The following is a 15,253-nucleotide window of genomic DNA, read 5'->3' on the forward strand; positions in this document are numbered from 1 at the left end:
CGTCATTTTCCCCACGGCGAGCGGGCCCCACCCCCAAATCACCAACGGGAAAATCCTGGCCTTGATACAATGAACACTGCCTCCTAAACATTCCCCTTTTTTTAATACTAGTTCATGGGATGTGGGTGTTGTTGGCTGGGCCAGCATTTATTGCCCATTCCTAATTGCCCTCGAGAAGGTGGTGGTGAAATGCCTTCTTGAACTGCAGTCCTTGTGTTGTAGGAACGCCCATAGTGCTATTAGGGAGTGACTGACGCCTGATCTACTTGGCCCACCTCATTTCTGAGAACCAGGTCTAGCAGTGCCTCCTTCCTCATTGGACTGGAAACATTCTGCTGAAGAAGGTTTTCCTAAACACACTCTAGGAGCTCTTGACCCTTTCTGCCCTTTACACTAATACTATCCCAGTCTATATTTGGATAATTAAAGTCCCCCGTTTTTTCACCTCTCTAATTTCTTTGCAAATCTGTTCCTCTACATCCTTCCCACAACTTGGTGGTCTATAGACTATACCAAGCAATGTAATCACACCTATTTTGTTCCTGAGTTCTAGCCAAATAGATTCTGCCCTTGATCTCTCTGGTAAATCCTCTTTCTCTAGCACTGCAGTGCTCTCCTTAACCAAAGCTGTCACCCTCCTTTCCTATTTTTTCAGAACACCTTGTATCCAGGGGTATTTAACACACAATCTTGCCCTTCTTTGAGCCAGATCTCTGTTGTAGTCAAAACATCATATTTCCTCATGGTAATCTGCACCTGAAACTTACCAATCTTATCTACCACACTCCGTACATTCACGTTCCATGTTTTCTGTCCGTTAATTAATTCTCAATCCATGCCTCTATATTACCCCTAATCCCTTGTGCACAAATTTTGCTTACCAACTTCTTAGCGTTGGCAAGGTGGGCAAGTAGTAGCGAGTGGAGTGCCACAGAGATCAGTGCTGGGGCCACAGCTATTTATAATCCACATCAATGCGTTGCAGGACGGGGTCGAATTTATGGTAGCCAAATTTACTAATGACAAAAATTTAGGTAGGAAAGTAAGTTATGAAGAGGATCCTAAGGATCCTTCAAAGGTATACAGATAGGTTAAGTGGATGGGCAAAAATTTGGCAGATGGAGTATAATGTGCGAAAATGTGAACTTTTGCATTTTGGCAGGAGGAATAAAAAAGCAGCATATTATTTAAATGGAGAGAGATTGCAGAATTCTGATGTACAGAGGGGTCTGGCTGGAAAAGTTAGTATACAGATGCAGCAAGTGATTAGATAGGCAAATAGAATGTTGTCACTTATTGCAAGGGGAATGGGATATAAAAGTAGGGATGCTTTGCCACCGTTTTACAGGGTGTTGGTGAGACCACGTTCTGAGTACTGCATAGAGTTTTGGTCTCCTTATTTAAGAAAGGATATAATTGCATTAGAAGCAGCGCAGAGAAGGTTCACTTGACTGATTCCTGGGATGAGGGGGTTATGAGGAAAGATTGGACAGATTGGACCTGTATCCATTGGAGTTTAGAAAAATAAGAGGTGATCTTATTGAAACATCCAAGATCCTGAGGGGACTTGACAGGGTGGATGCTGAGAGACTAGAACTAGGGGATACATTTTAAAAATAAGGAGTCTCCCATTTAAGATGAAGGTGAGGAGAATTGTTATCTCCTAGAGGGTCGTGAGTGTGTGCAACTCTTTCCCAGAGAGTGGTGGAGGCTGGGTCATTGAATATTTTAAGGCTGAATTAGATAAATTCTTGATCGACAAAGGAGTCAAAGGGTATAGGGGGTAGGAAGGAAAGTGGATCTGAGGCCACAATTAGATCAGCCACGATCCTTTTGAATGACAAGGGAGCAAATAACCTACTCCTGCTCCTAATTCATGTGTTAGTTTGTGTGGGATCTTATCAAATGCCTTCTGAAAATCCAAATACACCACATCCACTGGCTCCCCCTTATCTATTCTGCTATTCACATCTTCAAAAACGCTCCGACAGTTTTGTCAAACATGATTTCCCTTTGATAAATTCATGTTTACTCTGCTCAATTCGACCATTATTTTCCAAGTGTCCATTATCACATCCTTTATCATATATCCTATGCTTTTCCCCACTACTGACGTCAGGCTGACAAGTCTGTAGTTCCCTATTTTCTCTCTCCCTCCTTTCTTAAATATTGTGGTTACATTTGCTACCTTCCAATCTACAGGAACTGTTCCAGAATCTATAGCGTTCTGAAAGATGATCACCGATCCATCCACTATCCAGCCATATTTTTCAACACTCTAGGATGTTGATCATCAGGTCCAGGGGATTTATCAACTTTCAGTCCCACTATTTTCTCCAGTACTACCTTTTTTACTAATACTAATTTCTTTTAGGTCCTCATTCTCACTAGTTCCTTGGTTTTCTAGCATTTCTGGGGGAATTTTTTTGCATCTTCCTCCACAAAGACAGACACAAAGTTTCTCTGCCATTTCCTTGCTCCCCATTATAAATTCCCATGACTCTGCTAGTAGTGGGCTTGCATTTGTCTTTGCGAATCTTTTCATCTGTATAGACCTATAGAAGCTTTTACAGTCCAATTTTGTTTTTCTCTCATTTACTTTCAAATTCTATTTCCCCTTTCTTTATCAGTTTCTTGGTCCTTCTTTGCTGAATTCAAAAATGCTCCCAAACTACCTGAGCCAACTTTCTCCTCAAACCTTTGCAGTTTCCTTTGTTTAGATTGAAGATCCCGGTTTCGATTGGACTGCATCATTTTCAGACTTAATGTAAAATTCCATCATATTATGGCCATTCTGCCCTAAAGGCTCCTTTACAAAGGATTAATTAATAATCTCATTCTCATCGCACAATACTAGATCTAAATAGTCCGTTCCCTAGTTGGTTCCTCACAAACTATTCTGAACAACAGTCTAAGTAAAATCATTCCAGCTTCTGTTACGACCATAGCTGATGTTATTTGCTGAGCAAGCCAAATCTCAGAGGGAAGCACTTGTCTTCCTGATTATAATCTTTTTTGTTATTTTGAAAACAAGGGGAGAACTACTGATCCCAGAAGCATTTTAAAATTTAAAGATTTATTAACAAGAAGCAAAAAAAGAACACTTGAGCACACAAGATTAAAATCACATAGTTAAAACAGTCTTACAAAACATTCCCCAAATAATCCCACTTGGTCAGAACATATAAGCAAACTACTTGGCAACAGTTCCTTTATTGATTGTTAAGCATAAAAAATCTAGTAATATTACCCAAGTCAATAACTGTTGCTATCTCTTCCACTCTGCAGTGGAAATCCAAGATAGTTCAGAAATTGACTGCTTTCTGAAAATAAAGGCCTGAATCTTTCAATCGGCAATGCAGGGGTGGGCCCCGCTCACCGACATGTAAAATGACGCACGGTGATGTCGGCTGCGCGCCCACCGCACTGTCAAAGGCCGATCAAGGGCATTAATTAAATAATTAAACTGATTCTCAGGGCTGACATCCAACCTTAAGGTTGGCGGGGGGGCAGGCGAAGAGCCCAGGCGGCCTTTGCATTTTTCGTGGAACCTCATCCACGCCCGTGGATGAGGTTTCATGAAGGTTTTATAACTTTAATAAAATTTTTAAATAAAATTGGTAGACATGTCCCCCCCAGCTCATGTGACACTGTCACATGAGGGCACATGTCCGAATAATTTTCTCAAAACTTTTTTTTCAGGTTTTCACAATGAAATGAATCTCTCTGAGGCACATTTTTGTGCTCTCTCACGCACACGTGTGTAAAATCACAGGCCCCCAACTCTCCATCCTCCCCCAGCCCGCACAGGCCCCCAACTCTCCATCCTCCCCCAGCCTGCACAGGGAGCACTGATCCATCCTCCCCCAGCTCGCACAGGGAGCACTGATCCATCCTCCCCCAGCCCGCACAGGGAGCACTGATCCATCCTCCCCCAGCTCGCACAGGGAGCACTGATCCATCCTCCCCCAGCCCGCACAGGGAGCACTGATCCATCCTCCCCCAGCTCGCACAGGGAGCATTGATCCATCCTCCCCCAGCTCGCACAGGGAGCACTGATCCATCCTCCCCCAGCTCGCACAGGGAACACTGATCCATCCTCCCCCAGCTCGCACAGGGAGCACTGATCCATCCTCCCCCAGCCCGCACAGGGAGCACTGATCCATCCTCCCCCAGCTCGCACAGGGAGCACTGATCCATCCTCCCCCAGCCTGCACAGGGAGCACTGATCCATCCTCCCCCAGCCCGCACAGGCCCCCAACTCTCCATCCTCCCCCAGCCCGCACAGGGAGCACTGATCCATCCTCCCCCAGCTCGCACAGGGAGCACTGATCCATCCTCCCCCAGCCCGCACAGGGAGCACTGATCCATCCTCCCCCAGCCCGCACAGGGAGCACTGATCCATCCTCCCCCAGCCCGCACAGGGAGCACTGACCCATCCTCCCCCAGCCTGCACAGGGAGCACTGATCCATCCTCCCCCAGTCCGCACAGGGAGCACAGATCTATCCTCCCCCAGCTCGTACAGGGAGCACTGATGAATCCTCCCCCAGCCCGCACATGGAGCACTGAGCGCTTCCAGGTGTGTGTCACGCTGGGTGGGCCTTTATTGGCCCGCCCATGTAAAATGGCGACGCTCAGCTGATCACAGGCGGCAATTGGCTGCGCGCCCACCCTCATCCGTTCCCGCCCAGCCTGCACGATTGGGGAGGAAATTCTCCCCAAAGACGTTTCTGACTTGGAACTGGATGTCTGTGTCAAATTCACCACTTTTCTCAGCACAGATTTGGTTTCAGGATACCTCCCCCACACTGCCAATACAACTCAACTAAACTTTCCTTCAATATCTTTTTTTTACCCTTTGAGCTTAGACTCCATTGTCCTCAGCACCTGTTTGAACTCAACTTTTCCAAAATATAGAAGTCTTTCATGTCTTCCTATTGCCTCTACTTTCAGGTCAAATAAAATGTAATAACCTTCCCTTGTTTGCTTATGAAACCTTTGTAGGTTATAAAAGTCCCTTGTCGCTTTTAAAGTCCCCTTGAAATTTAACAGCTGAAAAATCAAGTCCCTACCTATCACCTAATGCAAAGTTTAAAACCCAACCTATTTACTTGTAAATCCACTCCACCAGAGCCTCTCATTACAAATGCATGTATTTAGCTCTTTTACCTTTCATCTCTCAGTTCCCACAGACAAGCTGTCTTTGCGAATATAAAAGCAAAAAACTGCGGATGCTGGAAATCCAAAACAAAGACAGAAACAGAATTACCTGGAAAAACTCAGCAGGTCTGGCAGCATCGGCGGAGAAGAGCACAACTGTGCTCTTCTCCGCCGATGCTGCCAGACCTGCTGAGTTTTTCCAGGTAATTCTGTTTCTGTCTTTGTTCTGTCTTTACTAATCATGGACACACACACAAACACAGCTTTCTTCACAGGATACCACCATATTCCCAAAAAATATTTAAAAAAAGACAACATCCATCTTCACACTTCCCATATCAAAACGCTCGCAAATACCATTTTCGATAAATTACATAAACCCAGAAGAAGCAAAAAACTGATCACAGAAGCATTAATAACGGCTGTCAGGGTTTTAAATCATCCATTACAGTTTATTACTGATTCGAGTCCCTCTGCTCAGTTCTCCCGCACCTAATAACTTGCTGGTAAAACTCGGAACAAGGTATAGCCTCACGATACCATGTGGAAAGGTCCCGGGCGTACTTCAGTTGTAAAGAAAACTATGTGATTCATATATATGTGGTTTTTTACATTTTCTGCCTGAGGGGGAGATTCAAAAACTCATCAATTGCTGTCAACTGTTTGAAACAGGTGCTTTCCAATAGATTGTGTGCAGTTAAACAATGTTGTTTTTGTTGAGTGGAAATTCTCAGTGGTCATTATGTGTCTCTATGTGTGGCAACGTGATATCTAGGGTGATCACGGTGTGCTGGGAGCACCTGGGGAACGAGGATATCCCGGAGACAGGGTAAGTTTGTAAACTTCAGTTCAACGCACTTTTCTCCCACTTTTTGAGTTCGGCTGAACGGTATAAAGTTATCAGCTCATCAACGGAGCATCGTGCTGGCTGCTGGGTTTTTATGGTTTGTTCGAAGCAAGCAGCCTGTGAAACCGGAGATCACTCCCCAAGGTGCTTTACCGAAGAGTTCAGGATCTTCAAGAAGAACTTACAGACGCAGTTAAAAACAGATATAGGTTAGCGTTTCTCAAAAGAAAAACCTAAAAAATCAACTATTTTTCCCAAGAACTCTTGAGTTTTTGGGGGGGGTCGTCTCCAGCCCAGCTGAGTTCAGAGAATCACCTTTGACCTGCTGCACTGCTGTTTCCTATCCCCTCCTACACATCATAAGCTAACACATGGGTACAAATTCAAATGAACATCCACACTACAATTTATATTTATATAGCACCTTTAACATAATAAAACACCCTGAAGCGCTTCACAGGGACACAGCCTCATATGAAGATATTAAGGCAGATGACCAAAAGCTTGGTCAAAGACATAAGTACTAAGGAGTGTCTTAAAGGAAGATAGAGGTGGAGAGGTGTAGGATGCCAAGAGGATTGAAACCATTTGGTGAAGCGAAAACCAAGACAGAGTTTTGCTTAATTGAGAGAGTTTATTGACTTGTTCAGTCTCAACCCACTCAACCCAGTGTCCCAGCTATCCCCGATTTATATGTGCTCAAAGACAATTAATACCCATCACCTGTTTCTCTTAACCTTAACAATGTAATTGACATTAAAAACCTTAACAATAGATATGGAGGGGTGAGCCCATGGAGGGATTTGAAAACAAGGATGAGAATTTTAAAATTGCACACAAAATCACACTCATGAACATATGTGTAAATTTGTGCACACCATACGCGCCTTCTCAGGCCGAGGAGTTTGACACTTAAACTGCTTACAGTCAGGACTATCTTGCGGTGATTTTTAGAGTGGAGGTCAGAACGTTAGGATCACATTTCAGTTATAAAATATTTAATCTAGGATCTTCGTGATGACAAAGCTGTGTAAGGGCGAGGACCCCAGGTGGACAACGCAAACAGAAATACAAAATCATCACCTTACAAATAACAGGATAAAAGTACATTTTAAAATTTGGTGTCACAAAAGGAACAGTACAGTTTTTATGTAGGATTTCACAAGCAGCACATGGTTATAAATTGCGAGTAGTTTTTTATGACATAGTTAGAACCATCCTTTTTCAGAGTTAACATTTCTCTATGTGCTCTTTTTAGTATTCTGTTTAATGTGCATGCTTCAATTTCCTCTGTGTGTTATTTTAAGGATGTTATTTATTAAAGGTAAGTTGTTTAATGTATTGTGACCATAGCATGTGATTTTAAAATTCATTAAAGCTACAGAACTTTCCTTCTGGATGAGGACCTGACTTATTTTTAACCTTATTACCGAGCTGTGGCTCAGTGGGTGGCAGACTCTCACCTCTCAGCCAGAAGACGAGTTCAAACCCCACTCCAGAAAGTTAAGCATAAAAAGCTGGGCTGACATCCCCGGTGCAGTACTGAGGGAGTGCTGCACTCAGAGGTGCTGTCTTTTAGATGAGATGTTAAATATAGGCCCCATCTGCCCTCTCAGATGGACATAAGAAACCCCACGACACTATTTTAAAGAAAAACAATAGCGTTCTCCCCTGTATTCCTGCCAATCTTTATCAATATCACCATATTCTCAATCAACATCACCAAAACAGATTATCTGATCATTATCATATAGCTGTTTGTGGGAGCTTGCTGTGCACAAATTGACGATTGCATGTCCTACATCACAATAGAGACTAGAGTTCAAGAATAATGCATTGGCTGTAAAGTGCTCTGGGACATCCTGAGGTGGCGAAAGGTGCTATGTTAATACAAGTTCTTTTTCATTTTGCATGATATAATAGGCTCAAATTCCAACAACGCAAAGCAAAAGTGACTACTTTGCAAAATGATTCCGCAAGTCGGACATTCAGTGATTCAGATTGTTAACTAATTATGAACTAGTTAGGAAGAATAAACCAGTCTCCATCTGACTTAGTCTGAGACAGAGCCACTAATTACTTGGATGGTGACCAGTATTGACTCCCGGTCTGGCAGTGTCTCAATTTAATCCCCACATGGCCTTGCCTCTCCCTATCTCTGTGACCTCCCACAGCCCCCGCAACACTCTCTACCCTCACTCAGTTCTGATCTCTTGTGCATTCCTGATTTCCATTGCTCCACCACTGGCGACGATCGCCTTTAGTTGCTTGGGCCCCGAGGTCTGGAATTCCCTCCCTAAACCCCATGCACCTCTCTACCTCCTTGTCTGTAAGGCACTCCTTAAAACCAACCTCTGACCAAGCTTTGGAGTACCTGTCCCAACATCCCCATATGTGGCTTGGGGTAGAACCTTCAGCTGGGCGAGCAGGGGCGGGGCCCACTCGCCGAGGTGTAAAATGATGCGTGCGTCCCGATGTCACCGCGCGTCATTCAGAGTTTCCCGTTCGGCGGGCGCGCAGCTGACCCCACGCCCACCGAACTGTCAAAGGCCCTATTAAGGCCATTTAACAATCAACTAAATCATTGACTTGAGCGGCCCATCAAACCTTGAGGCTGGGCGGCAGGCGAAGAGCCCAGGCGGCCTACACATCTTTCGTGGAACCTCATCCATGGGCGGGATGAGGCTTCATGAACATTTTTAAAGTGTTGGAAAAATTTTTATTAGCATTAATGGACATGTCCCAGCTCATGTGACAGTTTCCTATGAGGGGACATATCCTTAAAAAAAATTTTCTCCCTTTATTCAATGTTTTATACGTGAAACTAATCTCCCTGAGGCAGCTCTGTGCGTGAAAGAGCGCACTCCCCGACTCAGCCTATACCCCTTACCTGCACAGGGAGTGCTCAGCGCTTCTGGGCGTGCATCACCCTGGGCGGGCCTTAACTGGCCCACCCACATAAAACGGCGGCGCCCAAGTGATCGGGGGCGCTGATCGACTGCATGCCCGGCCCCGCACAACCACCCCCCCACCCCCGACAGGGAGAAAATCCCCCCTTTGGTGTCAAATTTAATTTGATTATATCCCTGTGGAGTGTTGTGGGACATTTTCCTCTGTTAAAATCATCCTAGAAATACAAACTGTTGTTGTAGTCACACAGATTGAAGAGAATAAGGAGGAAAGATTTTCTCTGTGAACTGGTTTAAAACTGCTTATGAAGAGCATGCTTCCAATTTCCCTGCACCATTGACACAGTGAAAATGCTCTTACTCTCCCCGGGTATTTGATTCAGTCTGAACTTACGTTGAGCTCACTAACTGACTTACATCCTGTTGAATCTAATTTAATGCCTGATGTGATTCCAAAGGCCCAATTTATCTTTGTTGTACGAGGGCAGGTTGCTGAGATGCAATGTGTGTTTATTGTTGGGCGTATATCAATGCTTCATACCTTGAACAGCAAGGTTGATGTTTCCTGCTGGAGGTGCTAACAATAGCTCCATTATAATTACATTCGGCCAACTCTGGTAGGCTGTATTCCTGGAGGTTTTATCACATGACCTTCTACCTCTAAGCACCTCAGCCCCCAAACTCCTGCCATTGGCCGCCCATCACACCCATCCTCACGGCGACCCGCCTCTGCCCAGCCAATTAGAAAGCAAACAGACTTTCCATTATCTGATTGGATGACTCTTGAATCTCAATCAAGCAGCCTTTTCTTTGAGTTCCCCAATGAATTTTCTCCCTGGTTTGTTCCACGGTGATGTCCTGAAGGTGAATCTCCAATTCCTGGAGATTCCATTTCAATCCAGGCCTAATTGTAATGAAGAACTGAGGAGCCCAGGATGTTACTGACAATAATCGCTCCCGGGTCTGGCAACGTCTCTGCACCATCATGCTCGAGACAGATGCACTAGACTGAGAAAAAGGAAGACTTGCATTTATTTAGCACCTTTCATGACTTCAAGATGTCCTAAAGTGCTTTATAGCCGACAAAATACTTTTGAATTGTAGGCAGTGTTACAATATTGAAGATATACGCCAAACAAATTCATTCATTTAAACTCCATTTAAATTAACTATTCATCCCATTTTCCAGTAGGGACGACAAGATCTTCTTTATGTTTTAATGGAAGAAAGCAAAATATTTTCAGACCCATTGAGAGAAGGATAGCACAGAATTCTCTTTAATTATCAGATTCTTTAGACCACTGATTAATTGAGACATTGGGAATAATCTCTGGAGGTAAATCGAGCAGCAGATGGGAAAGCAAGCCAGGGTTGTGAACCACTCACAATCAAAATAGCCTCCTAGACGCCCCTTTCTCCCAGGGAGGAGAGGAGGGAGTAGGGTGAGAGGGGGAGTGATATCCAGCTGGAGTAAGGGGATGCTGGCAAGTAGGAATTTGTTGAGGATAAGTTGGGTGTAGGACAGATTGGTGGGATGGGGTGGGATAGGGGAAGTGGATTGGGGGGGTCCAATCACAGACAGTGAGAGACAGGTTGGCTCGGTGGGTCTGGGAATCACACTACTGGGAATCACAGGCAGTGCCGGAAAGGCATTTGCCTGTTTGATCCAGCCAGCATCGCCTCCCTTCAGCTGCTGGTTTTCCTGAACACTGAGCAGTCTACCCCACAGGTGGTAAATGTAAAGCATAGTCTCATTACCATATTTAAATTAGGAATCTTCCTCCCGAGAGTGGTCTGGTCACTTGAACACCAAGCTGTCTCTGTTAAATCAGGACTGACCACATTGTGGGCTGGGGTCTCCCATTCTTGAATGTTTAAGACCCCCTCACCAGCCCATCCTGGGGTTAAATTCACATACTTTCCTTCACCTCCCCAGCCTTATGAAAGGTCCATTAGAATAAGATCAGAGATCAGAACAAGAGGACAATTTTCAGGGATTCAAGTCTCAGAGACCCCCCACAGTCAGGATCAATCCTCATCTCTCAGATTAGGAGCGATTTAGGCTCAGTTGAGAGCTGCAGTTATGGAGCTAGGACTGGCCACGTAGATGCAGAGAGTCAGCAGTGAAAGGGAGATGGAGGCTCCAAAGGTAAGTGCCTTTTGCAGCATCACTTGTGGGCCAAGAGGAGCAAGTGCTTCTCCTGGCCCCTCAAGGGGAGTGGCCTCCCTTAACCCTAATCACCGAACTCTCGCTGCATGCGCTGCCAAGCACAGATGTCTCTCCATCCCTCTTCCCTCCCTCACTTTCTCTCTACACCACCACCCTGTCTGTGGCTCCTTTCTCTCCCCCAGATTCAGGGAACTGTCCTCAAAGTGACCCCAGCTTTGGTCTCCTATCCCCGGACTTCCACCACCAGGCTCTGAGCAGGATTTCCATTGGGATCTCCAGTGTTACTCACCATGAGTGCTTATCATGTCAGAACGACCCCAGAGCTAGTCCTTTACCTCAAGCAGGTTTATTCTCAAGACAGCTCTATTCTGTAGCAGACTCTCCCCATCCCTCCCACACTGGAGTGTTACAGCTGCATCCATTTATACTCTTTACCGGTGCCCATCACCTGTTTTAACAATGCAGTTGCCTTCACAATGTAATTCCTATTCAATGCCAGTCAGCAACAACTGATGTAATTACTGATACATTGACGCCCAGGTCACCAATCTCTAATGCACTCTTTGGCCTCGGTTGTGGATCAATTGCCTCGGTGAAAAGGATGGAAGAGGGTAACTGCTAACATTAATACACAGGCATTGACGGTACCTGTATTGTTGTTTATTTTTTTAAGGGAGCAACTGGTTTGCCAGGACCACCGGGACTGAGGGGGAAGCCAGGACCACAGGTACTTTGAACATCCTATTTAATTTTCAATAGCGTTTACACAAATGCATCATGTTGACTCTTGGTTACCATCACCGTTCATATGCAGGGAAAAGTAGCAAACCAATGACATAAAGGGACATGGGGATAGTGTGGGAGAGAGGGAGTGAAGCGGATGATCAGCCACGATTGTATTGAATGATGGAGCAAGCTCAATGGGCTGAATGGCCTTCTCCTGTTCCTATGTTCCTATGCTTGCGTTATATAGAGAAAGAATTCATCGAAGTGGCTGCATAGCTGTACAAGTGATGAAAGATAACAGGAGAGGGCGTACCGGTGTTTTAATGTGGTACCTTTTACTATCTTTACAAAATGTCTGAAAGTTCACAACTGGAGGTAAAACACATAATTAGTTTTCCAAGTATGGACCACAGATGGAGTTCAGCATCACATTTACTGTAGGAATACAATCGGCTACGGCAGTTTTAACAGGCACCTAGAAAGCTTGTGTATTAAAAGAGTAACTGTTTGAATATAATTGAACCATGACTTTAATGAATGATTTCATGGAATCGTACAATCATTCAGGCCATCGTGCTTGTGCTGCCTCTTTGAAAGAGCGATTCAGTTAATCCCACTCCCCCCCTGTTCTTTCCCCACAGCCTTGCAAATGTTCTGCTTTTCAAGTATTTATCCAATTCTCTTTTGGAAGTTATCATTGGACCTGCTTCCACCGCCCTTTCAGGCAGCACGTTCCAGATTACGACAACTCGCGTGTAAAAATCTTTTGCCCCATGTTGCCCCTGGTTCTTTTGGCAATTACCTTGAATTTGCCTCCTCCCTCGAATGGAAACAGTTTCTCCTTATTTACTCTGTCAAGACCCCATCATGATTTTGAACAACACTATCTAATCTGAACACTCAACTTTAAAAGGTTCTTGGACAGCACGGTAACCTTGCGCTCGCTAAGCATGTGGTCATCAACTTGCACTCAATGCATAACTTGCCACATTCCGTGGCAAAAATAATGGGCAATGGAAGTGAAATCAATTGCACAGCAAGAATGGTAATTTTGATCTGTAACGATGCCAGAGATGGTGGCTGTGTGGTATTCACTGGACTAGTAATCCAGAGACCCCAGGCTAATGCTTTGGGGACATGGGTTCAAATCCTACCACGGCAGCAGCTGGTGGAATTTAAATTCAGTTAATAAAATCTGGAAGCAAAAACTAATCTCAGTAATGGTGACCATGAAACAATCATCGATTGTCAACCCATCTCGTTCACTAACGTCCTTGTGAGAATGGATGTTTTTTTTTGGGGGGTGGGTGGTGGATATTGTGTTATTCTGTAAAGAAGGCTCGGTATTCTGTGTGTGTGTGTGTGTGATTCAATTAAGCTGGGCAAGAGTTTTATGGGAGTCAGGTTGTCTGGGGGTTTGGAAACATGAAAAGGATAGAGGTGTTATGCTAAGGTACAAGTAAATTAATTAGATCTAACATTTGCATTTTTAGCTAAGTTGGGAGTTTGCTTGAATAGGAAAACGTTTGCATCTTGCAGGAGTTCCTAAGTAAACAAGCAGTGGGGATATGATATTTTATTTATCATATATTTGGAAGGGTTTGAGTTTCAAAGGGGTGTGAGAACAATAGAAAGGAGATGAAAGGGGATAAAGGTATATTAGGGTTACTGTGGATAGCTGGTGATAGCTGTTGAGCTGGAGATAGCTGGAGCTGTTTGAGCTGTTGAGAGAGCTGGAGCACTGGGCGAGAGGAGGATGCAGTTTCAATCCAGTCAAGCCAGAAAAGCCTTGGGCTGCTGCAAGCAGTTTTATTCTGAAGTGGATTCCACCACAAACTGAAAGAGGGGAAAGGTCATGTGGTATACCTTTATTGAAGCAACAGTAGTTTGCCTTGTGTAATATTAATGGGCAGGATTCCGATCGGGGGTGCACCGCCATTTTACATGGGTGGGCCAATTAAGGCCCACCCAGCGTGACGTCCGCACAGAAGCGCTATGCGCTCCCTGTGCGGGAGGGGGGGGAAATCCCTAAACCTGAGAGTGCACTCTTTCACACACGCGCACGAAAGAGCGCTCTCATCTCCCTGAGGCTAAGTGCTGCCTCAGGGATTTCGTCTCTACTGTAAAAAATATCAAAAATAGAGAAAACAAAATCCCTGACATGTCCCCTCATGTCACACTGTTGCATGAGTTGGGACATGTCCGTCACTTATTTAAAAACTTTAATTAAACTTTTTAAAAACCTACATGAAACCTCATCCTGCCCGTGGATGAGATTTCAGGCCTTTCCTAATTCCCGCCGGGGCTCCCGGCCTGCCCGACAACCTTAAGGTTGGACGGGCAGGTCCATTAATGAGTTTAAAGACTCTGTCAATAGCCTCAATTGGCCATTGACAGGTCGGCGGGCACACAGCTGATTTTGCTGCACCCCCGCCTACCGGAAAATCTAAATGGTGACGTCGGGAGTTCCGCCCGACATCACCGCGCGTCATTTTACGCGTCGGCAACTGGGGGGCGGCGCCCGCTCGCCAATGCGAAAATCCTGCCCAATGGATTTCATATGTAAACACCTGTAAGGGAGGGTTGCCTGGAGGGTGTTTACTTGTGGGTTTGACCAAGTAGAGATTTTTGGGGAAATGTTTTGTAAGACTCACCTTAATTGTGTAACTCTTGTCTTGTGTGCTTAAGGTTTCTCTTATTTTTTGTGTTAATAAAACTTTTACCTGTAATTTTTAAAACTCCAGAAGTGTTACTGGACCTCTATCGGTTCACCTTGTGGCCCGGAAGCCAAGTTTCCCTCTGGGGTTTGGGTTGTACAGCAGTTTACACCGGCTGTGGTTACAACAGGAAGGAAATCGGCTGCTCTCACCTGGTCTGAACTACATGTGACTCCAGACCCACAGCGATGTAGCTGACTCCTCACTGCCCCTCTGAAATGGCTGAGCAAGCCCCTCAGCCCAAGGGAAATTAGGGATGAGCAACAAATGCCGGCCTTGCCAGCGACACCCACATCCCAATGACAGAATCTCCACAGAATCAGAACGAATGAGTTATTTTTTCCAAAGGAATAAATGCATGAAATATTTAAATTAACGCTCCTAATTGAAGGAGAATTGTTTTTCCCCCACACCCCCCCGCTCCCCCCTGCCCCAATATCCCTGTTTCTGACCATCAGAAAGACTTGGCTGATGCATCCTTTCCTTTCCCTCCTAGGGTAAAGTTGGTGATTCTGGACCACAAGGTTTACAAGGTCCCCCAGGACCTGAGGTAAGGATTTCAAAGTAAATGAACTGTTGTGATTTATTATTTCAGTTTGTAATGGACCGGGTTTATAAGTATAAAGTGAACAATTTTAACTCTTAATATTCATAGTTCCTCTTCAGCAATTTGCATTTACACAGCGCCATGAATGAAGAAAGACATCCCAAGATGTTTCATAG

At 44.8% G+C, this 15,253-nt stretch overlaps 1 protein-coding gene across 1 annotated transcript in view; it reads left to right on the forward strand.

The window, feature by feature from the left end:
- Window positions 1-15,253, forward strand: part of col24a1 (collagen type XXIV alpha 1) — a 721,848-nt gene that overhangs the window by 311,785 nt on the left and 394,810 nt on the right. Inside the window, exons 16-18 of the mRNA XM_078561886.1 lie at window positions 5,937-5,990; window positions 11,761-11,814; window positions 15,027-15,080. Of these exons, the coding sequence (XP_078418012.1) occupies window positions 5,937-5,990; window positions 11,761-11,814; window positions 15,027-15,080 (162 nt within the window). The remainder of the gene's footprint in view (window positions 1-5,936; window positions 5,991-11,760; window positions 11,815-15,026; window positions 15,081-15,253) is intronic.

The sequence above is a fragment of the Cetorhinus maximus genome, chromosome 17 (genome assembly GCF_964194155.1).
Source record: "Cetorhinus maximus chromosome 17, sCetMax3.hap1.1, whole genome shotgun sequence".
In the NCBI taxonomy this organism is placed as follows: Eukaryota; Metazoa; Chordata; class Chondrichthyes; order Lamniformes; family Cetorhinidae; genus Cetorhinus; species Cetorhinus maximus.